This window comes from Rhinatrema bivittatum, chromosome 2, assembly GCF_901001135.1.
Source record: "Rhinatrema bivittatum chromosome 2, aRhiBiv1.1, whole genome shotgun sequence".
In the NCBI taxonomy this organism is placed as follows: domain Eukaryota; kingdom Metazoa; phylum Chordata; class Amphibia; order Gymnophiona; family Rhinatrematidae; genus Rhinatrema; species Rhinatrema bivittatum.
The window spans coordinates 489,640,781-489,667,385 of NC_042616.1; the positions used below are offsets into that span (position 1 = coordinate 489,640,781).

General features: G+C 44.7%; 1 protein-coding gene across 8 annotated transcripts in view; it reads left to right on the top strand.

Annotated features, from left to right (window-relative positions):
- Window positions 1-26,605, top strand: part of CDYL (chromodomain Y like) — a 423,594-nt gene that overhangs the window by 103,156 nt on the left and 293,833 nt on the right. For 4 of the 8 annotated variants that reach the window (XM_029590585.1, XM_029590581.1, XM_029590579.1 and 1 more), the window contains exons 2-3: window positions 25,397-25,522; window positions 25,984-26,073. The exons of 2 other annotated variants lie outside the window; for them this stretch is intronic. In XM_029590585.1, the coding sequence (XP_029446445.1) occupies window positions 25,397-25,522; window positions 25,984-26,073 (216 nt within the window). The remainder of the gene's footprint in view (window positions 1-25,396; window positions 25,523-25,983; window positions 26,074-26,605) is intronic. 2 more of the 8 variants (XM_029590583.1, XM_029590584.1) reach the window with 1 other exon arrangement.

The window sequence follows — 26,605 nt, forward strand, 5'->3', positions numbered from 1 at the left end:
TCAACACAGGCTCTGTAATTGTAATGCCTGAACATTTCTGTTTATCAAAAGTAATTTCGCCTTTCCGTTTAAATCAATCCATTAACTTGCCAGCTTTTTCTAAAGAAGAGTATCGTGGGTAAGAAACTGTATGTCGTCTGCATAGATCTTAAATCCGTCGGAAATGATGGACAACAATTTAGCTATAGGAGCAAGATAAACATTAAATAACATCGCAGAGAGGGCGGAACCCTGTGGTACGCCCGATCTCATTTGTTGTGGAGAGGAGCGTGAATTGTTGAATTTGAAGACTTGAGAGCGATCTGAAAGATAGCTCTCAAACCAGGCCAACACTGTAATTAATCTGGTTCTGCTCATAGTATAAGTAGTAGTAGTCATGCCATATATATATATATATATATATATATATATATATATATATATAAAAAAAAAACAAACCTCTGCCTCCATCAGCTGGGAAAGGGACAAAGCCAATCATTAAGAACATAAGAAATTGCGATGCTGGGTCAGACCAAGGGTCCATCAAGCCTAGCATCCTGTTTCCAACAGAGGCCAAACCAGGCCACAAGAACCTGGCAATTACCCAAACACCAAGAAGATCCCATGCTACTGATGCAATTAATAGCAGTGGCTATTCCCTAAGTAAACTTGATTAATAGCAGTTAATGGACATCTCCTCCAAGAACTTATCCAAACCTTTTTTGAACCCAACTGCACTAACCACATCCTGTTACACCAGATATTCTGGACTGTTGTAACAAATATAAAGGAAAGAAAATGATCAGGTAAGTAATATGTTCTTATTAAATGTTATTTCTATTTCATTGATGTATGTTATGCCTTTTAATATTTAATATATTTTTATATATTACACTTGGGGCTGTACCCCTGCTCACTTTGCTTGGTAACCCTGCTGGTGAGTTCTCTGCTCTGGACTCTGAGGTCCATATTCAGACACAGTCTGGATAGCAAAGTTAGCTGGATAAACTTACTTGGCCAACTTTGGAGGTATATTCAGTAGTGCAGCTGCACTTTTGAATATAGCCTGCTATCTTAATGTTAGCTGGCTAACTTTAGGAAAGCTCTTTGGCATGACCAGACTTAGTCGGCTAATTCTTAATATCAGAGTTAGCTAGTTAACTTAGCTGGCTAAGTTAACTCCTCCCAGTTACACCCCAGAATGCGCTTATCTTCGCCGGCTGAGTGCCTAAATATTTAGCTAACTCAATGCTTCTGAATATGGACATACCTGGTTCCTGCCTACACGAAAAATGCAAGGAATGGCTGGTTGAGGTGACTGACTGATAATATATTGACAGACTGCTTGGTAACTTAATGAAATAAATAGTGGAGAGAGCTATAGAATTCCTGACCTTGCCCCTCCATTTTTTTCTTCAGACTGAGCATGCCTGATATAAAGGGAAACCCTCAAAAGAGTTTAGAATTGTTTGTATGGCAACTTCAGAGCAAATTTGACCTGCATGTGTGTGATAAAAGTTCAAGGAATGATGGTGCCTTGTATTTGTTCTGGGGGGTGGAGGAATTGGGGTAGGTTTGCATGTGTTTGCAGGGAAGGCGTGGAGGAGTATGGGTCGATAAGCTGACAGGGTGACACTGGGGAACTGGGTAGATGTGCAGGGTTGAGGCACTTTCTCCTTTGTACGATACACTTTGTCCTGCTCCCCTCTCCCTCATGGTGGTAGTGGTAGTGTGAATGAGTGTTGGAGGGGTAGGTGCATGTGTGTTTGGGGAAAGAAGGGGCGGTATTGAGTGTGTGGGTAGTACTGGGGTTGAAGGAAATGAGTGTGCACACATTTCTCCAAGGACAAGCAGGATGGTATTCCTCCTACATGGGTGACATCAGATGGAGCACTGATGCGGAATACTTATGTCAGTTTCTGGAACTTTGACTAGGCACCCTAAGCATGACCATCATGCGCTATACACACTTTTATGCGGGGTCCCTCTCGGAGCTGTAAGCATTGCGGTGTAAGTGAGCTCACTTTGGCTGTTTTTTGGCCTTGTGGAAAACTTTGTTTTTCTCATGATTTTTGTGGTTTTTTTCTCATTGTTCCATCACTGAGTCCCTCTCGGTGAATTCCCGTAGTGTCTCATAGCAATTTGGGCAAGTTTCCTTTCGCGGTCGATTCCCTTGTAGTGGTGCATTGGTGTCCCCTGGCCATCGCTGCCCTGCCACCATCGTCTTCTGTTAGTGACTCTTTTGTTTCGTCTTTCATGGCCACATTTAGTTTTTGGCAATGTCCCTGGTCCCAAGGACCATGTCCATTACAGATTCTCAAGAGACGTGGTATAGAAATTTTTTTTTTTTCCTGGTGTGTAGCCAGATGGACTCAGTACGAATGGGATAGTATCCGCGTGCTAGCAGTTGGAGACAGATCTGATGTCAGCACGGGGTATATAGCCCCACAGGAAGCGAAGCGATTCAGTAATTTCCGTCTCTAAAGCAGTTTGGAGTGCCTGCACGCTGGTTGAGCGTGCTTTCCAAGACTACTTTAATTTTTTCTCTTTCTTATCTTCTAGAATCTACTTTACCTATTTACACGACTCTTGAGCCCCACGCTCCTCAGGGGACATTTTCAATCCCCCCAGTTGAGCTTCCCGGGGTGATTACCGTGGTCCCCCGGACGTGGAAGTCCTCGGTCCGGCCGAACCGCGGCAGGGGCACAGCCCCCCGGGGGAGACTTGGGTGTGGCTTCGAGGCCCTCGGTCCCGGCGTGGACGAGGTAGCGGGTGCAGTTCCTCAATCACGGCGGTGAGGTGGCCCCTCCCCCCGCAGCCGGAGACCGCCTACGTTCCAGCCAGGAAGCGCCGAGGATCTGGTAAGGCGTACATTTCTTCTTACGGGTCTCCGAGGTATAGAGGATCGGTGGCATGGCAAGCCGTGGAGGACGCCATTTTGTGGCCTGATTCAGGTATTACGCGCCCGTAATAGGCGCGGCTTTCTTCCTCCTTGTGCGTATATTGCATTGTTTCTGTGAATGCACATTGGCTGCCACTGTGGGTATATTGTCCGCCGCATATTGCTGAGTGCCTATTCACGGCCATTAAGCGTCTTTTGGGCCCACTGCGTAGGGCTGAAAGCCTATTGCAGGTCATTCAGCGTATATTGCTAACTGTTTAGGGCTAACTGCCTCTTGAATGCCATTGAGTGTCTTTTGCTACCTGCTTAGTGCTGTAAGCCTATCGCTGCCGTCGCATTGTGCGCCTGTTGTATTACGCGCCTAGTTGCTGCCGCATAGTATTATTGTGCGCCTGTTGTCTTATGCGCCTATTGCTGCCGCATATTATTCGCATTGTGCGCCTGTTGTATTGAGCGCCTATTGCTGCCGCATATTACTATTGTGCGCCTGTTGTATTACGCGCCTATTGCTGCCGCATATTATTATTGTGCGCCTTTTGTATTAAGCGCCTATTGCTGCCGCCTATTATTATTGTGCGCCTGTTGTATTAAGCGCCTATTGCTGCCGCATATTCTCATTACGCGCTTCTGCTGCTCGACATGGATCAGAAAGCAGCCGCTTCTTCAGCAGCGGCACCGCTTGTATCAGACATTCCAGCCCTTGGCCTCTGCTCTGCATGCCACCTTAGAGCCACGCACAGTACTGAGCCAGACTCCCTATGTGCCCAATGTGAGGAGGCCGGGGGACCCTCAGGCCAGGACCGGTCTCAACCACAATTTATTGACAGTTCCCCAGGGGCTACCCCGGATTTGGGGGGCAGTCTCACACTCGGGAATCCCGGGGGATCTTGTACCCCGGTGATTAGAGGCTGCTTCCATTTCCTGGGTGGATCTCTTTAAGGGGATTCATGCCTTCGTCCAGATGCAAATGGCTTCCCGCCCCGGCCCTACTATTCCTGCTGCGCCGGTGGTTCCGGCGGTTGCTGCGGTTCCTGCGGTGGCTGCGCCTGCGGCGCCTGCTGCGGTGGCTGCGCCTAGGGATCCTGTTCCTGGACCCTCACAGTCTTATCGGGAGCGGGACCTCCCGCCACTGGACAGTCCAGATCAATCGGACCATGAGGTTTCACCAGACGAGTCCGAACTCCCGGACGAGGGGGACCTCCCCCTAGGGATTGAGCCATATAGAAGAGCAGGGGGTCGAAGATGTTCTCGCCCACGTGGACCTTGCTCACCACGGATGCCAGCCTGAGCGGCTGGGGAGCACATTGCGAAGAACTCACCGCGCAAGGGCGATGGAACAGGGAGGAGTCAACGTGGAACATCAATTGCCTGGAGGCCCGGGCAGTGCGATTGGCATGTCTTCGATTCGCTCACAGACTGCAGCACAGAGCTGTCAGAGTGATGTCCGACAATGCCACCACGGTGGCCTACATCAACCGTCAGGGCGGAACCAGAAGCCGACGGGTATCTCTGGAGATCGCCCCACTTATGATTTGGGCGGAGGCGACTCTCCTGGACATCTGTCGTCCACAAGATTCAGAAACACCGGGGCCTAGTTCTTCTAGTGGCACCAGACTGGCCAAGAAGACCCTGGTACGCGGACATGAGACGATTACTAGCAGGGGAGCCTCTTCCCCTGCCTCCTCTCCGGGACCTTCTACGGCAAGGTCCCATCCTACACGAGGATCCAGCTCAATTCTCTCTTACGGTCTGGCCATTGAGAGGGCTAGACTGAAGAAAAGAGGTTACTCGGGGCCCGTGATTGATACCCTCCTCCGAGCTCGCAAGTTTTCCACCTCCCTCCTCCGTACGGATCTGGAGAGTATTTGAAGCATGGTGTGACACTCATGGCACCAATCCACATGCCACCACCACCATACCTATTGTGTTGGATTTCCTGCAGGATGGACTTCAGAAGGGTCTCTCCCTCAGCTCCATCAAAGTTCAGGTGGCGGCACTGTCTTGCTATGGTCCCAGGAGGGGATGGCAAGACCATCGCCAAGCACCCAGATGTTTCTCGCTTCCTGCAAGGGGTCAAACATATTCGTCCACCACTAAAGTGGCCTGTGCCCTTATGGAACCTCAATCTTGTTTTAGATTTCCTCGCGGAATCCACCTTCAGACCCCTTCGGGGCCTGTCTCTCCGTTCTCTCACCTTGAAGATGGTATTCTTCTTGGCGGTCTGTTCGGCACGCCGCATCTCGGAGCTGCAAGCACTGTCCTGCCATGATCCCTTTCTCAGTATCACTCCTGAGGCTATCCATCTTCGTACGGTTCCCTCCTTTTTACCTAAAGTGGTTTCCCAATTTCATCTTAACCAAGCCATATCCTTGCCCACCACGGCGGGTTTGAAGAAATCTGCAGAAGGCCGGTTATTACGCCATTTCGACATTGGCAGATTGCTGCTCAGATATCTGGAAGTGACACAAGACATACGAAAGACGGATCATCTGTTCGTCCTGTACAGCGGGAGGAAGCAAGGTGCAGCGGCCTCGCGGCCCACCATCGCCCGCTGGATTAAGGAAGTTATCCGAGCAGCTTATGTGGAGGCCGGGAAGTCTCCACCTCTACAGGTCAAGGCTCATTCTACCAGAGCACAAGCAGCATCCTGGGCGGAGTCCAGGATGCTATCGCCTGCAGAGATATGTAAGGCGGCGACATGGTCCTCCCTCCATACATTTTCCAGGTTCTACCGTCTGGATGTCCAGGCCAGGGAGGACTCCGCTTTTGCGAGGGCAGTACTACATGGTCCTCAGGCAGCCTCCCGCCCAGGCTGGGAGTAAAGCTTTTGTACATCCCATTCGTACTGAGTCCATCTGGCTACACGCCAGGAAATGTTGAGATTACTTACCCTGATAATCTCCTTTTCCTTAGTGTAGACAGATGGACTCAGCATCCCGCCCCGCTGCCTGTGTACATGGGTTTCACCGATTCCAGGTAAGCCAGGGCATTTGTTTCAATAGGAGCGTACACCATACCAGGTGTCAACGCCTTCCGGTTGTGAATGCTGGCGGTCTCCAGCCACTGTCAATCGGTCAGGGGAATCCTGTTTTCACTTTTCACTGAGCGTCAGTACACACATCCATAACAGCTTTTGCAAGGAAGATTACTGAATCGCTTCGCTTCCTGTGGGGCTATATACCCTGTGCTGACGTCAGATCCGTCTCCAACTGCTAGCACGCGGATACTATCCCATTTGTACTGAGTCCATCTGTCTACACTAAGGAAAAGGAGATTATCAGGGTAAGTAATCTCAACATTAATAAATAAAATATAATGCGACAGATGACCCCAAAGGGACATCAACTTCGACTTGACAAGATGGAGCAACTCTTCAGTTCGAGGAATTCAAGCTGTCAGCATTGATGGCAATTTCATCAAAGGACCAAGGAGCTGCACTGATGGACATTGAGTATTCAACATTGGCAGGACCGTTTGTTCCATCAATGTCACCTGTGGACCGGGGTGCAGTAGACCAACCATTGTCAATCTCCTCCAAGCCAAGGACATCCAGTTCCTCGTTATTGGCCTTTGTTCCGGGGAAGGACTGGGCCGAGCATTGAGGGAATTTGAAGAAGCATCGGCACTGGTTCTTGTCAATGTATGGTGATGGGCTCAGGGATGCAGTGATTTTGGCTGTGATGCCCCCAAAGCAACCCTGTGGCGGGGAGTGCCAATACTCCATCAGTGCTGGGGGTCTGCTACAGTCTCCACTGGTCCTGGCATTAGTCACTAATCCACGTCGAGGGTCCAGGGAAGATCTGGCTACCCCCTCCTTCCTCCCAGTCGGTCTTGGGTATCTGCAATGTTTGAGGAGGAGCTGGAGCATCGAGTCCAGCTCATGGTGGACCAGGTGTTGCAAGGTTTTGGTTCTGTGGCACCGGGCTCTAGTGTTGCCCATCTTTGTACTGCTTCTGGAGAAGCTCAACATGCTCATTGGTGCATTATCGACCTAGTTGGCGTTGGTTCCCAGGACAGCATCATTGCCCAGTGGGGCACCGAGGCTTCCCCCTACCAATTTGGTGATCGTCGCCAGTTCCTTCGAGGAGGAAGCTCCACGGAGGCCGATGGAGATGCCGAGGCCTGCTGCATCCCACCCGTCCAGTTCTACTGGTGAATGTATCTGTGGATGTAGGTCGAGCTCCTAGGGTCCCATCCCCTGTTGCCTTCAGTAAGGATGAGGAACCCTATGATTCTTGAGGGGATGATGCTTTGGAGTCCTCCAAGGGCCTCCCTTCAGAACCTCCTCCTCTAGAGGAGTGAAGGAAGTCTCTGCCTGAGGACTTGATCTTCACAGGGTTTGTGAGGGTGATGGCAGAAGTTATTACTTTTCAGTTATTGATGGAGGAGGATGCCAGATACAAAATGCTTATGATACTCTAGTTTGTGGAGCCTCCTAAAGAGATCGTGGCAGTCCCCTTTCTCAAAATCCTTAAGGAGTTGCTGCTGAGAATATGAAAACACGCCCCCACAGTGCTTCCCAATAAGAAATCAGACTGGATTTACCTTATCCAGAAGGCTGCCGGATTCGATAAGAATCAGCTGCCCCACCAGTTGTGGTGGTGGTCATATCCGCCCTCAAAAAAGGGCCAAGCACTGTTGTACTCATTCCTGGGCACCCCTGAGGAAGGACGATAGAGCGATGGATGCTCTTGGGAGGAAGGTATTTCAAGGCTCCATGCTTAATGCCTGAATTGCCACTCACCAGCTCTAGCCTAGCAAGTACTCGCGGGACATCTGGAAGCATGTGCAGAAGGTGGCTCAGCAGCTGTCTCAACAGTAGTAAGACACCCTCATGTTGCTGGTACATAAGGGCCTGGAATGTAGAAAAACACGAGGTCTGTGTAACCTACAATGTCGAGATGACATCATGTGTGTCTACAGTGGGAACTAGTGCCCGCAGAATGGCATGGCTGAGGGCGTTGGATCTCCAACTAATGGTGCAGAAATGACTCACTGACGTACCATTTACTGGAGAGAAAACTCTTCCGAGATAAGGTGGTGGATGCTGTGGCCCAACTTGGGGACAACCATGAAACCCTCCAACAACTTTCCCCTAGTACTCTGGATCCATCCTCCTCATCCAGGAGGCTGGCGAGACCGGGGCCAAGGAAGACTTTCTTTTGACAAAGGAAATACTGTCCTCTGCCTCCTCGCTCCTCTCAACACCATCGGGGCTCCTGCAGCCGACCCAGGCAGCAGAGAGCTCCCCAGCCGGCTCCTCAGTCAACTGTGGAGACGGGGTTTTGATTGTGCTGTAGGAAGCGGAAGCCTGTGGCCCATACCCGAGACAATGGACCCTCAGGTCGGGGGTAGGCTACAATTCTTTGCAAACCGGTGGCCCAGTATAACTTCGGACTGCACCTTGAATACTGTGTACAATTTTGGTCGCCGCATCTCAAAAAAGATAGTTGCGATGGAGAAGTTACAGAGAAGGGAACCAAAATGATAAAGGGAATGGAACAGCTCCCCTATGCGGAAAGGCTGAAGAGGTTAGGGCTGTTCAGCTTGGAGAAGAGATGGCTTGGGGGGGGGGGGGGGTATGATAGAGGTCTTTAAGATCATGAGAGGTCTTGAACGAGTAGATGTGAATCGGTTATTTACACTTTCGGATAATAGAAGGACCAGAGGACATTCCATGAAGTTATCAAGTAGCATATTTAAAACTAATTGGAGAAAATTCTTTTTCACTCTATGCACAATTAAGCACTGGAATTCGTTGCCAGAGGATGTGGTTAGTGCAGATAGTGTAGTTGGGTTCAAAAAAGGTTTGGATAAGTTCTTGGAGGAGAAGTCCATTAACTGCTGTTAATCAAGTTTACTTAGGGAATAGCCACTGCTATTAATTGCATCAGTAGCATGGTGGGATCTTGGTGTTTGGGTAATTGCCAGGTTCTTGTGGCCTGGTTTGGCCTCTGTTGGAAACAGAATACTGGGCTTGATGGACTCTTGGTCTGACCCAGCATCGCAATTTCTTATATTCTTACCAGTGGGTTCTGTTTATCGTCCATCCTGTCAAATTGCCATCTGTGCCCATTTTGGGGGCCGGTAGAGCATTAGGAGGTACTACTAACAGAGCTCTCTTCCCTCTTAATGGTTAAAGCAATTGAGCCTGTACCACCAGGGCAAAGAGGGGTGCTATTTTACTTCAGGTACTTCCTGATTCCAAAGAGAACAGGATGACACCATCCCATCCTAGTCCTAAGGGCCTTGAACAAGTTTCTAAAAAAGAAAAGTTCACGATGGTTTCCCTGGGCACTTTGATTCCCCTCTTGCAAAAAGAAGATTGGCTATGCTCCCTCGATATAAAGGATGCATAAACCCATATCCCTGCTCACAGGAAGTATCTTCGATTTGTGGTGGGAAAACAGCACTTCAAGTACCGGGTGTTGCTGTTTAGGCTCACGTCAGCCCCACAGGTCTTCAGAAAATGCCTAGCCATGATGGTGGCACACCTCTACATGCTGAGAGTGCATGTTTTCCCGTATCTGTTGTTCAAGAGCATGTCTCAGGCAGGGACCATCAAGTCCATGCGCTTGACCATCTGGGTGTTGAGTTACTGGGATTCGTTCTCAACTACCCAGAGTCCCATCTCAGTCCATCACTTCAATTGGACTTCATAGGAGCCCTGCTAGTCTAGGCTCAGGCCAAGACTTTCCTGCCTCACCAGAGGACTATCACCTTGAAGACCATCATGGTAGAGATCCAACAGAGCCAGCAGGTATCAGCCAGGCACATGTTGAGGTTGTTGGGCCATATGGCTGCAACCATCCATGTCACTCCCTTGGCACGTTTACACATGTGCAGAGCCCAATGGACCCTGAGGTCACAGTGGTGCCAGGCCAATCAAAGCCTCCAAGATAGCATCCTAGTCACCCCGTCTCTCTTGGACACGTCCTGGTGGCGGGTACTTTCAAATCTGGAACAGGGGATCTTGTTTTGAAATCCCCTACCCAAATTGTCCTAACCATGGATGCATCCACCTTGGGATGGGGACCTCATGTAGATGGGCTCGGCACCCAGGGTCTCTGGTCCGCCCAGCAATGCTCTTGTCAAATCAACTTCCTGGAGCTTTGGGCGATCAGGTACGCGCTATGGTCTTTCAGAGATGGCTGTCTAACAAAGTTGTCCTGATCCACACTGACAACCAAGTGCCATGTATGTGGCCGGAATGGAAAACATGGTAGTGGACAGGCTGATTCGAGCCTTCAGACCCCACGAGTGGTCTCTGGACCAGAGGGTAGAGAATCGGATATTCCGCCTCTGGGGGAACCTGGACATAGATCTGTTTGTATCCCCCTGCAACAGGAAGGTGTCTTGCTCTGCTCCCTGTATAGGACAGACTGCAAACCAGCCTCGGATGTCCTTGCCCTTTGCCCTTAATCAGGGCAAGGGTCTTCTGTATGTGTATACTCTTGAGTCCCTTAGTGGTGAAGCTTCTTGAGGACAGAGGGACTATAATTCTTATAGCCCCTCATTGGCTGGATGGACAACTCCTTTGGGAGTTGTCCATCCAGAGACCAATCAGTCTGGGGACTTCCCCAGACCTCATCATGCAAGACCAAGGCAGCTGCGGCATCCCAACTTCCAGGCTCGTCGTTCACAGTCTGGATGTTGAGAGGTTAATCCTGCAGTTGCTTGATCTTTCAGAGGATGTGTCTCGGGTTCTGGTGGCTTCCAGAAACCTTTCCATTAGAAAATCCTATGGTCTGAAGTAGAGAAGGTTTTCCATTTGGTTTGGGCAGAAGGTCCTAGATCTGTTCTCCTGTCCCACACAACTGTTTGATTACCTTCTACACCTCTCGGAAGCTGGTTTAAAGACCAGCTCTGTTAGAGTTCATCTTAGTGCAATTGGCACAATTCACCAAGGTGTAGATGGTACGCCCATCTCTGTACAGTCTATAGTTGTATGTTTCATGTGGGGCCTGCTTCAATTGAAGCCTCCCTAAGGCCTCCCACTGTGTCTTGGGACCTCACTGTGGTGTTAGCTCAGCTGATGAAAGCTCCTTTTGAGTTATTGTGCACCTGTGACCTGAAGTACCTGTCCTGGAAGGTCATATTTTTGGTGGTGGCCACTTCAGCGTGCAGGGTCAGTGAGCTCCAGGCCTTAGTGAATTATCCACTTTATACTAAGTTTTATCATGACAGGATGGTCTTGCGTATGCGCACCCTAAGTTCCTGCCTAAGGTGATGATGGACTTCCATCTTAACCAGTCAATCTTCCTGCCTATATTCTTTCCCAGGCTCCATTCGAACCAAGGCGAATAAGCACTGCACAATTTGGACTGCAAACGAGCCTTAGTCTTCTATCTGGAGCGGACAGAAGCCTATAGACAGTCCACCCAACTTTTTTTTTTTTGACAAGAATCGGTTGGGCGGTGCTGATGCCAAACAGACACTATCTAATTGGCTAGGAGATTGCTTTTCTATCTGTTATGCCCAGGCAGGACTGCATCTTGGGGGTCATGTTGAGGCTCATTCTATCAGATCCATGGCAGCATAGGTGACCCATTTGCGAGCAGATCCTACGGAGGAGATCTGCAAGGCTGTGAAGTGGAGTTGTCTCCAAATATTCACATCTCAAAAAAGATATAATTGCGATGGAGAAGGTACAAAGAAGGGCTACCAAAATAAAGGGGAATGGAACAGCTCCCCTATGAGGAAAAACTAAAGAGGTTAGGACTTTTCAGCTTGGAGAAGAGACGGCTGAGAGGGGATACGATAGAGGTGTTTAAAATCATGAGAGGTCTAGAACGGGTAGATGTGAATCGGTTATTTACTCTTTCAGATAATAGGATTAGGGGGCACTCCATGAAGTTAGCATGTGGCACATTTAAAAGTAATCGGAGAAAGTTCTTTTTTACTCATCGCACAATTAAACTCTGGAATTTGTTGCCAGAGGATGTGGTTAGTGCAGTTAGTGTAGATGAGTTTAAAAAAGGATTGGATAAGTTCTTGGAGGAGAAGTCCATTACCTGCTATTAATTAAGTTGACTTAGAAAATAGCCATTGCTATTACTAGCAACGGTAACATGGAATAGACTTAGTTTTTGGGTACTTGCCAGGTTCTTATGGCCTGGATTGGCCACTGTTGGAAACAGGATGCTGGGCTTGATGGACCCTTGGTCTGACCCAGTATGGCATGTTCTTATGTTCTTAATTGCCAAGGGGGTCAGAAGGTTCGGCCAGTCTGTCCTTTGGAACCTGTTTAAGGTGTAGAACCCAACTCTCCTGCCTAGGGCATGCTGTTTGGGTTGAGATTGCCTCCCCCTCTGTTACCACCATCATCGGTGGTGTTGTGCCCGTTGGCACCTGGTTAGGTGTCTGTCGGTCCCCTTTTTGTCTTGGGGGGGCAGCCTGTAGCTAGATTTCACCCATGTGTGAGAACTTCCATCCTACTTGTCCTCTGAGAAAGCAGAGTTGTTTACCTGTAACAGGTGTTCTCCAATGACAACAGGATGTTGGTTCTCAAGAAACCCACCCGCCACCTTGCGAAGTTGGGTTTCTCCTATTTTTATTTTAATTATAATTACATTTTACAAGACTGGAGAGGGATCCCGTGTGGACGCGTAGTATAGGGCATGTTCAGTGTGCCTAGTCAAAGTTCTAGAAATTTTGACATAAGCTTTCCATATCGGGGCTCCATCTGACGATTTCACCCATGTGTAAGGACTAACACAAAATTTTATTTTGTCTGTTGTAGCTTCCAACTGTCAGATTGATGGAAATAATAAAAAATGTCTTGCTATTTTATATGTAATCTCAATAGTTCCTAAACAAAAAGGGTGTGTCCTAATAGCTTTGTACCCTATTTTGCATGCCTTTTTAATTTTGTTATTGACCTGAAAATGTTCTTCAGACTTAGGATAATGAGACCAGCAAAGAGATGTTGATATCCTCTGTCATTTCAGGAAGATATGTACTTGATGGCTAATTACCATAAACCTTTTTGATTGTAAGGTGTGGAAATTTATGGTGATATGAATGCTAAATCATTTTCTTGGTTTAAAGCAGTAGTAGTATTAGTTTTCTCAAAATATCAATTTGCCCATTCTTTTGCTAAATTGCTTCATTTCTCTAATGAGTTTTCCATTGATAAGCAAGCTAAATTAACCATGCTGCATGGGTGACATTGGGCGGCATTAGGCAGAGCTATCAAAGCTTTAGAACTTTTACCCTATAGGCATGCGCGGTAGTTCCTATGCGAATTATCATTCTGGAAATCTCTTCAGTTCTGTTTTGTATGCATTGCATGAACAGAGGAACCCCTCTCTTGATTCCTCTTCTCAGGCAAATTGCAGCGATTGCGGATGGATGACTCGATGGCACAGAAGCAGAGAGTGGAAAAAATTGCTTGCCTTCAGGCAAATGGCACACCAGCTTCGGAATACTTTATTTAACATTTTTCTATACCGACATTCGCACGAGACATCACATCAGTTTCCAGACAACAGCAAATTCAGCCAACAGGGCTTTACATTGTAACTGATATTATAACTGGAGGGGGGAGGGAAGGGATGGGGCAGGGAAGTAACTTGGAACTTTATGAGTATACAGGGAACAGAGGAGGGAATGAAAGTGGTTTATTTACAAGATGCAGGAATTATGTACATTCTATTATGTACATTCTATATACAAGGTGAGGGGGTGGAGGGGAGGAGCTGGGGAAGAGGGGGAGCTAGGTTGGATAGAGATATTTATTTATTTATTTATTTATTTATTGTTTTTATATACCGGAAGTTCCTGTATACAATACATATCACTCCGGTTCACATTTAACAAAAATAACTATCGCCGGGGAAGTGGTTTACATGGAACATATTGAATGTAATGAACGGATAATCTATAGTATATATATATATATATATATATATATATATATATATATATATATATATGAAGTGGGGGGGTGAGGAAGGGAGGTATGGGGGGGTGAAGAAGGGGTGGAGGGGGGTAGAGGGGGAGGAATGAATCTGGGTGGTTGAGTGGATTAGAAGAGGGGTGGGGGGGGGGGGAATGGAACTGGGAGGGCGGATTAAGAGTAGGCGTGCGTGAAAAGCCATGTTTTAAGTTTCTGTCTGAATTTCTTTGGACAGATCTCGAGACGTAGACTGGTGGGCATTGAGTTCCATAGCTTGGGACCAGCTAAGGAGATGGAGCGTTGTTTAGTGGAAGCGAGGTGGGATAGTTTGGGTGTAGGAGTGGGTATTGTTGCAAGGTATGGTGATCTGGTTGGTCTTGAGGTAGTGCGAAGGTGGAGGGTGTCAGAGAACCAATGCATGTTTGGGTTGTGGATGGCTTTATGTATGAGAGTTAGAGTCTTAAAGATGATTCTTGAGGATATGGGGAGCCAATGTAGTTGTTTGAGGATGGGCGTGATGTGTTCGTTTCTGCGTGTGCCTGTTAGTATGCGCGCAGCTGCATTTAGAAGGAGTTGCAGGGGGGTGGTGGCATTTTTGGGAAGGCCTAGTAGGATAGCATTTGCGTAATCTATTTTGGATAGGATGAGTGCCTGAAGCACAGTTCTGAAGTCGCTGGGATGCAGGAGTGGTTTTAGTTTTTTGAGTGTGTGTAGTTTGAAGTAGCATTCCTTAAGGGTGGTGGTGATGATGAATTTTTGCAGATTGAATTGAGTGTCAAGAATTACACCAAGATCTCTTACATATTGTGCGAAGTCCGGGAGGGGGTGCAGAGTGCTGACATGGGTGGGTAAGGGATTGAGGTGTTGGGGGGCGATGATCATTAGTTCAGCCTCATCCTCGTAAAAATCTTCATTGGGTCAGTCAAGGTAGTCCTAGGCTCAGGAGTGCCAGCTGTCCTGTGTGGGAGCTGGGAAAAATCTCATAGCACCGGACTGAAAAAGCAAAAGGCAGAGGTGCCGAAAGATTTGACTACTCATGCAGGAAAACCCCTCAAAGTGCACAGCGCTGATCCCAGTATAGCACAGAAGCTGCTGCTCAAAACACATGGTGCAAAACCAAAAATCACAGCACACCATTGCTTACATCACACCATGTGCCAAAGATGACGCTACAAGTGCTGGCCTCAACACTTACAACTCAAACGATGCAAGGACAAGCAGAGGAGGGACCTCTGCCACCAAAGAGAAAAAAAACAAGAACATGCCAAGTAAGGGTCACCACCTACGGCATGACTTCTGCTTCTAGGAGACACAGTTTCACGCAAAAGGAGAAAAGACCTCCACATCAGAAGGAACCTATTCTTGAGGAACCTTCCCCACAAGCTTCAGGATCCTCAAAAGCGAATGTCAAATCTTGTTAGGACTCACATCTCCTGAAAAGGGATATCCTTCCTACAGAATTGCAGGTTCCAGTTCTTCCCATAGGACCAGAGCATGACATACTGGCCACAGCACTTCTGCTGCCAAGGGGAATCTATTCTTCCTATGAGATGGCAGTCCAAGTTCCAGCTGGAAGGCCAGGTTCCTTTCTGTCTTCTAGCCTATGGCAACAGGGTCTACAACTCCAAACACCACAGCCTGTTTGTTTGATCTTACCAAGGATCCCCACAACCACGGAGAAGCAGGATTATAACATAGAGAGCCTGAAGAGCACACCCCTCAATCTTCTGGCCATTGGTCGCAACAGGCGATAGAGTAAATTACCAACATTACGAGGCATTTCTTCTTATTTTTATTCCCGCAAATTCATCCATCACGTTTTCCACCAGTGTACCCCATCCGACTGATAACAATGGAACTGATGATGCTGGGAGCATCCCTGCTTCCAACACCTGGATTTTCAGAGGGCAATTGGAAGGAATTTCCACCACCTTTAGTTCCTTCTAGGGAACAATCACTGGCATCTTCTTCAAGATCAGAAAACCCCATATTGCTTCCTCCAGGGGAGTCCCCAGGAAGTTCAACGAGCTTACCATCAGACTCGCCAGAGGAAACTCCAGAGCATTCCTTCCTTCCAGAGGATTTAACACATTCTTGGTTTGTAGAGAAGATGGGAACTTCTTAAAGTAGATATAAAGAAAGATCCAGATACCTGGGCAGAGGTAATGGGAATCTTAAAAATATTAGAGATCCTGATGGAGCCTGCCGCTCTACCATCCTATCTGGTTCTCCAGAAAGCAGTCATGAAGTTGTGGGAATCCCCCTCTACTCTGGGGCAACAGTAGCCTGCAAACTAGATCTCATGTTTCATCTTCAAAAATCACCAGGTTACAGCATTGTTCAACTTTCCCATAACTCTGTAATTGTTGAATCAGCAATGATGAGAGCAAAAAAATCAAGACTCCACTCTAACTTGCCCCCAGGAAAAGATCACAAACAATTGGACGACTTCGGAAAGAAAGTTTTTTTTTCAAAGTTCAATGCTGACAGCACATATCCAGCAGCACCATTTTATAAGGTGCAGTACTTGTACGAGCACCATTTTATAAGGTGCAGTACTTGTACGAGTGTTTACAGTTACTAAAAGTATACATCAAAACAGAAGAAGGCCAACCAGTCTTACCTCAACCTCTTTATGACATGGAGGAGGGTTTTCTAAGGTCGGTGTATAAGGGATTTGACACAACGGCAAGAACATCAGTGGCCTCACTAGTGGCATGACGCATGGTGTGGCTGTGAGCAAGCCATACATGTACTAGCCCATTCTCAGTACAGTTGGGGCTATTTCTACAAATATTTCCTCATTCGCAAGAAATCCGGAAGTCTTCGCCCTTTACTAGACCTGAGATCTCTCAACAAACACCTGCACTGAGAGAAATTCAAAATGACATCTCTAGGAACCATCTTACCTTTCATCCAAGCAATGGGACTGGATGTGCTTCTTAGATCTCAAGGATTCAATGCTCCTACCCCTGTGCATCCATTCTCTTGGCGTTACCTCTTCCTCAGACTGGGAGAGAAACACTATCAGTACACGGTGCTCCCCTTTGGCCTGTCATTATCCCCAAGAGTTTTTATAAAGTACTTAGCTGTAGCGGTAGCCCATCTATGTCATTCTGGAATAAGGATATTTCCTTACCTGGATGACTGGCTGATAACAGCTCCCTCGAAGGATACTCCCATACAGAGTCAACATTACCTGCCTAGAGACACTAGGTTTGATAATAAATTTATAAGAAGTCAAACCTCAGTCCAACCCAGTCAATACAGTTAATAGGAGCTCGGAGAGACTCACTTCAGTCCAGAGCTTTCCTCTCAGAAAACAGCAAAAAACCTTCATATCTTAGCAAACTACCTCCAGCAACAGACCTGTATGTCGGCACATCACATCCTAATGTTACTAGGACATCTAGCTGCAGCAATACATGTAGACCCTTTAACCCGTCTACAAATGCGATGTCTGAAGTAGGTGTTGTGAGCACAATGGAATCAATCCTACAACCCCTTTCATCCAGAATTCTCATTACCGAGTTCATGAAGATGGATAAAAATGGTGACTCCATCAAGGAGTACTGGAAGTGGGAGCCCCACTTTAACCAGAATCATATCAGATCATACTCACAATGGATGCCTCCACTTGGGGCTGGGGAGCCCATCTTCTCCAATTCAAAACGCAGGGACCGTGATCACTCCAAATCATTCTACCAAATAAATCTACTAGATTTAAGAGCAATACAACATGCATTGGAAGTTTTTCAATACATGCTTTGGAGAAAGAACATAATGATTCATACTGACAATCAAGCAGTGATGTATAACATAAACAGACAAGGGGGAGCAGGATCTTGGACTCTCTGCCAAGAGACACTGAAGATCTGTAACTGGGCAAAGATCAAGTTAGCAACCTTGCAGGCAGTTTATCTTCCTAGAATTGCAACACAGAAGCAGACAGACTCAGCAGAGCTTTAAGACCACACAAATGGCCCTATCGCAGGAAATAGCTGATCTCCTGTTCCATCGATGGGGACATCCTTGGATAGACCTGTCGGCCACAGAAGAGAATAGGAAAGTGACTTGTTTTTGCTCCATACATCCCAGGCTATATAGAGAGGCTCCAGACACCTTCCTAATTTCATGGTCTCTGGGCTACTCTATGCTTTCCCCCTGATTCCACTAATAACCAAAATAGTGCAGAAATGCATGCGAGACCACGCCAGGATGATCTTAGTAGCCCCAGCATGGCTGAGACAGCCTTGGTATGCATATTTTGTCAACTTTCAGTAAGTCCCCTGCAAAGTCTGGGAAACAGCCCAGCACTGCTAACCCAGGAAAAATGCTTGCTTGTTCACCTCTTACAGCATTCACTCAATCTCATAGCCTGGATATTGAATACTCAACACTACTGCATTTGTTTAGTGACATTGAGGACATCCTACTATTGGCAAGAAAACCATTTAAATGTCAGAACTACGCCTTCAAATGGAGTCGTCATTCTGCATGGTGCAAAGACTGTTCCATTGATCCACTTACCTGTGTACTCCTTCTGTTGTTGGAATATCTTCGTCTCCTTTCCAAAAAGGGCCTCAAAACCTCTTCCATTCGCGTACATTTAAACGCAGCTTATCACCAACAAGAGAATGGAAATTCTATCTAGATATATCTGCTCAAGATTCATGAAAGGACTTAATAATGTAATTCCTCTCATGGAAAAGCCTGTGCTGCCTTGGGACATATATGTAGTACTCGGATCTTTACTAGAACCTCCATCTGAAGCTGTTTTAAAATACTGTGGAAAGTAATGTTCTTGGTGGCAAATACCTTGGCTAGAAGAGTGAGTGAATTGCAAGTGTTGGTGCACTTCCCACCATACTTTCCATGACAGGGTAGTATCAGCATTTCACTTGAATCACTCCATCACACTCTTCACTTTCTTCCCAAAACCACATAAGCAAGAGTGGGATCGCAGGTGCATACTTTAGACTTGCAAACTAAGTGTTTGTCTAATATCTTGCATCCTGCGTTTGAATAGACTATCTTCTCATCTTTTTGTGTCTTAAGATTGCAATAGATTGGGAGCAACTAGTTGTAAAGCAAAATCTAATTGGGTAACATCCTGCATGCAGCACTGCTGTGAGGCATAGTCCCTAACTGTCGCATCCTATAAAGATGCATTAAGTTTGAGTGATAGCAGCTTCTATAGTGCATTTGTGAAATGTACCCATAGAAGAAATTTATAAGGCAGCCCACCTGCTCATCTGTTTATACATTCACTTCCCACTATTGCCTAGACAAATTGGCGCAAACAGATGGTTCAGTGGGGAAGGCAGTACTTCACCAACTTGTCCAGATAGATGCTGTCCACAGAGGAGTCCGGGTTGTTAAAAAAAAATAAAAAAATAAAAAAATCTTGCCTAGATGAGGCTGTAAGCTTGTTTGACAACTCTCAGTTTGGGACTCCCCATGCAGCATGGCTAATTCAGTCTGCCTATTGACAGAAAAAAGCAAGTTTGCTTACTGTAAATGGTGTTTTCCATAGATAGCAGGATGAATTAGCTATGCGTTCCCATCCTCCCTGGACAGCATTTGTACATCTCTGGATATCTTCTTTGCTTGGATATGAACTGAGGAGTCTTCTAGATGGCCATTTGTCTGGGAACTGCTGCGCATGCCCAATAGGGCAAAACTCTAAAGCTTTGAGGGACAGCTCCACCTAGTGCTATCTACGGAAAATGCCATTTACGGTAAGCTAACTTGCTTTTATCTGACCTGTCCCATGTTGTTCAAGAATATCTCCAGTACTCGAGAAAAATTTTGAGCTTGCATGAGAGACTTCAAGTTTACCATCACATCCACAGTATGTCAGTTTTGATCTTGTCCATAAAAGGAGGAGGATGCTGACTGGACTACTTCTATTTTTTGTGATGTTTTTTTGTTATAGCATTTCTGAGCTGTTTCTCAGCAGGTTTTATTTTCTCCCTTATATTGCCCTTAGGCATTTTGGCTATGTTTTGAGTTTCATTTTTTTTTCTTGCTTGATCTTTGCAGCTTGTTTGTAGGGTTTGTTTTCTTGACATGTCATTCCTTTTGGTAAAAATTTTATTTTTCAATTTTGCATCTTTGATTTTTCCATGCGGAGATGTCAGAACCAAGTTACCTGCTTCAAGAGAAGCTCCATCTGTCCTAAGAAGATGCTTCACTAAGAGAGGCCATCATATGATACATACCTGGGAATGTTATATCTCTATTTAGATGTCATCCAGAGTGATTTGGGCCTAGCAGAAGCAGCTCTGTTCTCACATGTCTGGTAAAAATAAATCTAGATGGAAATTTTCTTCAAAGCCCAGTAAAAAGGCACAAGGAGCCCGCTCAGGCCATGCTGGTGGTCAGGTTCTGTTGCAGTATTAATGAGCTACTTTGACACCTCAGGACCTAGAACATAAACACATTCCACTTGAAGCACTTCAAGGTCTTAAAAAACCTATGAGTTGAATTGGGCAAGAACTGAGCCATAAGTAGAGACATCCAACTCTTGGGCACTCCTACCCATGCATATACCTGAGGGCTCAGATGTGATTAAAGTGTCCCATGCTCAGAAGAGGACCTAGTGGAGGATTGCTCATTCTTCAGTTCTAAGGTAGACCCATGCAAATTCCTAATGTAGAAACCTAGGCTTTAGTGAATTCCTTCACATGGTTTTCATAGATATTCAGTTTCCTAGAATGCCTACCATTGTTTTGTTCCTGGAGATAATCTGCTGAGATTTGGACTGAATGGTCATGGGGACTGTTGACAGATAATGTCAAATATGCCAAGATACATGCATTAGATACTGAAGCCACAGAAACTCCTGTAGCAGTTTCTTTGGCAAGAAGAAATGTTTGACTTATAGCACTGTTTCTTCATGTTAAGAAAAAATAAGCTTGGATTCAAAATCAATAAGATTCTAGAACTCAGAGTTTAATATTGCCAATGATAAAATACTTGTAACTTAATATGCAGTTATGTTTTGGTAGAAAATACAGTTAGAATATTTATCTAAGCAAAGTTGTGCAAAAACACCTACCAGTTGATTTTAAAATCATTGCATGTGGAAATATGCCCACAAACGTGCCACAAATGGGCTGCATGCAAGCAACATGGATTTTAAAAAGCTGTAAAATACGTGCGTATGTACCCATGTGTGCGAGGGGAAAGGGGCGGGGTCTGGGTGTTTTGGGGCAGGGCTAAGACTTAATGTGCATACTTTTGTATTTTAAAACCAAAAACTGTAGCGTGCATACACTCGATATCCACGTCACTTTATTGTTGCTCCTGATGACAATCAAGTCTTAGATCTTGAGTTTTAGGGTTTATAGAATAGGGTGTGGGGTCCGGTTCAACTTGGCGGTGTGCAGGATGAAGAACCAGAAGGGTGTGAAAGACTTCAATATTAACTGGACAAACTGGTGGACTAACTATAAAACTGGGAATGTCTATCGTGTGAGCATATTTTAAAATCTGCTGACATACACATATAAAAGCCAGCAAAATCCTATGGAAGACACTCGTGCGTCAGCTGTGCACAAGTAACTTCTTAAATTTAGGAACATACTTAAACGTGGTTGATGTTGTTTAAAACATACGTGTGCAAGTGTGTGCACGATGAACAATTACAGCATATCTTCTCTCGTGCACGTGTGCTTATTTTAAAATTACCATCCTAATGTACAATTATATTGTAATATTTGTTAGGCATTAGTTTGAGAGCCTTGTGAGGATTTGAGAAAGCAAACACAGTTACATTTAGTTCATCTTGCCTTGGTATAGGTAGGCACTGGCATAAACAGTATGCAGTCTGTCAAGACAAGGTATTTATAACAAAAGTTCAACCAAGTAATGTAGTGATTGTAAGAAATTTTATGTATGTGTTTTAAGTATTGGTAATTTATGTAGTGAATTTGTATGTTGTAATAAATGTTATAAAAATACTGTATAATGCTCTTGCAGAATATTATGGCAATTAAAATAGTCTTTAATAAATCATGGGTTTTTTTTATTTTTTAAAGATATTTGTTTCAAGTATGATTTTTTCACCTTAATATTTGTCTAGGTAGATGTAATGTTGTACAATGATTTTAAAATTTTTACAAAGAAATTTTAATTTGGTATGATCTCTAATACCTGAAAACAGGTAGATTGTCATTTGCTAATCCCTGTTCTTATTATGGGCCTCATTTACGAAGACTTTTCTCCCATTCTATCTATGGGAAATACTTAGTCAATGAGGCCCTACATTTATCTTTGAGTTTTTTCCAGCATCTTGATCTCTGATGCCATGTAAATATTCTATAATCTTAGGACAGTGATAGCCTATTAAAAATAGTGTAATTTAGAATATGGTAGTTACATTTGCACTACACAATGTGGCAAACAAAACCATTTTGATTTAAATATATAGGGATCAATTTCCAAAAGGTATAGGAGCCTGTCTGGTTAGAAGGCCCTGCAATGCAAACCACACTGGGAAAAGTGTCTCAATGCTGGCTTATTAATAGATAAGGCAATCTCATAAACATTCCCTGATATATAATGTACTACAAGTAGAAATAAACGGGTAACTTTGATCAAAGTTGCAAACACAGTTGGGGCAAGGCTTAAATCCAGTCTGTCAATTTCCACAGTAATTCTTTTTTTATAGACAAACAAATATTTGAGAGACAGCTTCTATGCTGAAACATAACATAGTGCATTACCAGTCTATTCTTTGACACTTAAGTATGATTATAAAAATGATATTATTGGAAAAAGGTGGTTGGTTTCATATTATATGCCATTATCCCAAGGTAATGTGCTAGATTTACTTGGTTTAATCATTAACCTCTAACCTCTTTCCATTATATGTGTGATACTATATTGTGAGTACACAAAGTCTATAAACTTAGAAAACTGAAATGGCTTTAGTGATTGGACAGTGAAGGGCGTGATACAGACCAACAAAGGTATAATGTGGATAGAAACGGCATGGGTGAGTCATACAAGATTCAGAAGGCAGGGGAATATTTATGGTTAAACATTTTTTATTAATTTCATACAGTAAAGGAACAAGCAAACATACCGGGGGGGGTGTACTTCAACACCCCTACGGCGGAATATTTAAACATCCCCTGAAGAAGGATTCAGCGTCTGAAACGTGGCCACATTGGGAGGGCAGTAAGCTATCTTGGTCTTCTCATTAGTTTGGCAATGTGCCTAATATAAAAACAAACTGAGATATTGAAACTTTACAAAATCTCGTATCATTCACTAAAGACGTTTCAGTTTTCTAAGTTTACAGACTTTGTGTACTCATAATATAGTATCACACATATAACGGAAGGCGGTTGGAGGTTAATGTTTAAACCAAGTAAATCCAGCACATTACCTTGGGGTAATGCCTTATATGAAACCAATAACCTTCTTCCAGTAATATTTTTATAATCATAATTAAATGTCAAAGAATAGACTGGTAATGCACCAGAAATGAAAAGACGCATATAGAATGTATTAAAAAGAAAGGTTACACATATCATTGAAAGACGTTTCATAGGTGATTTATATTTATTGGATTTACAATTCAGAGGTATCGCCTATTGTGGTTTTTAGATAGAAACATAACCTAGATCTTGTGGTCTTTCTGCCATCGTATGGGAACACATTTTTGGTATCCTAACATGCTTTTGAATTCCCTAAGGACCAATTCAGATCCTCAGGGGCAGGACCATACAGCAGGCTAACAGTCATCTGAACCTGTTTCTGTTCAAGCCACTCTGTGACTCTGCATGCAAGGCACCAACTCCAACTGGCCAGCCTCAGAGGTCCGCTAGATCACTTTTTGCCCTGATAACAGCTTTGGGAGTTAAGTGCCTAAAGAGGTCTCTTATGAAAATCTGCTAGATCTGAGCACCTAAATTTAGGATCCTATTTTCACTGTGACCTTGAAAAGTAGAGCTAGCTCTGGGTCTGATCATTTTCCATGTCCAAAAAGTCATTGTTTCTTAGAATTCATGTGTAACAATGAATGGATGCCAATGTAATATTAAGTAAGCTTGGTAATTGCAAAATTTTAATTAATGTTTTAGAGGTGATTATCCTTAGTAAGTGTATGAAAGACTATAAATGTATTTTTTATTGATTTATAAGCAGGACAGTAAATGTACTCATGTAATAAAACCAAAAGTAAAGATCACAATTCACTTAATTGGCTATGCAGGTGAAATCAAAATGAAAACTAAAGATTTTCATCTTGGACTGCAAGTGAAAACCAAATCAAACCTAACACTATGATTATTATTTCACTTTTGGTACAGTAAACACACAGAGCGGTGTCTCTATTCTTTTTCTGAATTGGGAAGATGTTTGCTTTTTAGTGTTTTCAGTCTAATGCTGTCCTAATAATTGCTTGTCAGAAAAAAACGAGTATGGCATCATTTTAGAAACAGAGCATGATATTCAAAGAAACCTAAAACGGCTAACTTATTTGGCTAAAGTTAGCTGAATAAGTTATCTGGGATATGCAGCAGGATAAATGTGCTGCTGAATATCCACAAACAAAGTTATCTGACTTTCTTTAGCTGGATAACTATTAAATTTAACTGGCTATCTTTGAATATTGCTGGTTAGGTTTTAAGTTATCCGGCTAAAGGTAGCTGGATAACTCTAAACTTATGCAGCTATATTCAAAGAATACAGCCACATAAATGCTGACAAAAGGAAAAAATACCTGTCTGGTCCATTGGCCATTGCCATGGCCTCCCCCCCCCGAGCGATTAAAACATTGGGCCCATGCACCCCCACTCTCCCAAGCTCCACAAAATGAATTAGAAAAGTGTTGAGCTAGCCTCCCTCCCTCTTCAGGGTTTCAAATTTTTACTTGGAAGGGGGACCCTCCTTCCCAACTTAGCCCCTCAAAGCCAAACTAATCCCTACTTCTGTCTGCTACCCCCAAATAGCAAAGGCTGATGGGGCTGCAGTACAAGTGTACCACTGCTCCCAGTGACATCGGTTGTACTCTTGATTGCAGCACTGAAGGCGTAAGCTACTGGTGTTGCTCTAAGAGTATTACTCCTACAGAAATGCTGGTAGTTTATACTATCAGTGTTGCTGTTGAGGCAACAATTAACATTGCTGTGAACAGTGGTAAGTTTCTACTGTGGCCTTAGTGGCCTTTGCTGTTTAGAGGTGATAGGGATGGAGTGGGTTGTGGGGGTGGAAGGGACTACCCCCCTGCTAAGTAAAAATTTGAAACACTGAAGAGGCAGGAGGCAGGCCTGTCTCCTCAGGTCTTTCGTCCCAATACTTTTCTAAATAATTTGAGGAAGCTTGTGGGAGTGGAGCACGAACCCTCTGGCCTGATGTTTAAATCCACTCGGGGATGGAGGGGGAGAAGGGGACTGGACTGGTGTTTTTTTTGCTTTTGTGTGTATGCCCTTGCTTAACCAGCTATATACATCCCTTTGGCTCTACAGTTCCAGAACAACTGAGCAAAAAATTGAACAGCGTGTTCATTCTGGCAAGGACGGAGAAGGGAGCAAGCTCCCTGATGCTTCTCCTTCTGATGGATGAGGCCAAAGTAAAAATATTTTACCCTTTTGTTGCAGGAACTTGGTAACTCAAGTGAAAAAGCAGACTTGCAAAAGATGGAAAATGAAAATGTTGAGCTGCCAGGTCTGGGGAAAAAAGAAGCAGGATCCTTGCTTTCAAGGTCACTGTCACCGCAATCCATTGTGAGTTGCTCTTTAAGACAGTCAAGGTTTTTTTTTTATCAAACTTTGTGTACAAAATGTCAAAAGAAGATCAAGAGAAAGCAGAATCTTGGTTGAGAAGAGAGACTAGGGCTGGGTGAACTGTCTAGGTTAGATGAATGTGCCACCATCACTGCCCTGTCTGTTTCTTCGATCATACTGGTCTGCATGAGTTACAGCTGCATAATGCCTACCAAGGGTATAGTATTTTGCAGGTCTTACAGGGGAAATGTTTTCCGCTAATGTTTGACCATCTTCCCTCATATAAAAAATTGGATATAAAAAACAAAATTCCCTTGCAGCTGCCAGCTCTCCTTAGATACTAACAAAAGCATTACAGGTGACATCCATAGATGCCATCTTGCCCCTCTAAAATCAAAGGTGGACGTTTGCTTCCTAGATTCTGTCCAGATGATGGCTAATGCCATTCTCTTGGTTTACAGGTATCAGGAGAGCCCAGAGTACCACTTCTCAGCTTCCTGAAATATCCAGATCCACCTAAGGAGGTGGTGGAATGCCAATCAATCACTGCTGTAGGTACCAATGCTGAAGTCGTAAGAGCACCCATGCTCCTTGTTTCCTGTCGGCATTAAGGCTGATAAATACTTTGTTCAGGCAGTTCTTGGATTTGACTACTTGTGTTTCCCCCATATCAAACTGTCATAGTAGAATGGGTCTTCAAGAGATTGAAAGAACCTAAGAGGCATGCATCTGTCCCACCAGACCATGAGCTTAAGACTTTTATCTCATTTTGAAGCAGTTTTATTAGAACCTTGCTTATTTGTTTGTTTGCTGCACATCAGACTGTTACATTTACTACTAATTGCTTGTATATGCTAAAATGTAGTGTGCAGATGTGTGATTTTGATTCTTAGGAGAGACACTAGAAATTTCACTTACCTGTGGCACAAGGATAGATGTGTGAAATGTTTGGTCTGTTGTGCTTACCATGCATCTGAGATAACATTGAGAGGCTCTAACCTGACTTGCCCACAGAGCAGTGTGACTGTGTGCTTCAGGGTAACATGTAGGACTTATGTGCTATGCAGAAGAAAGAATCTCTCT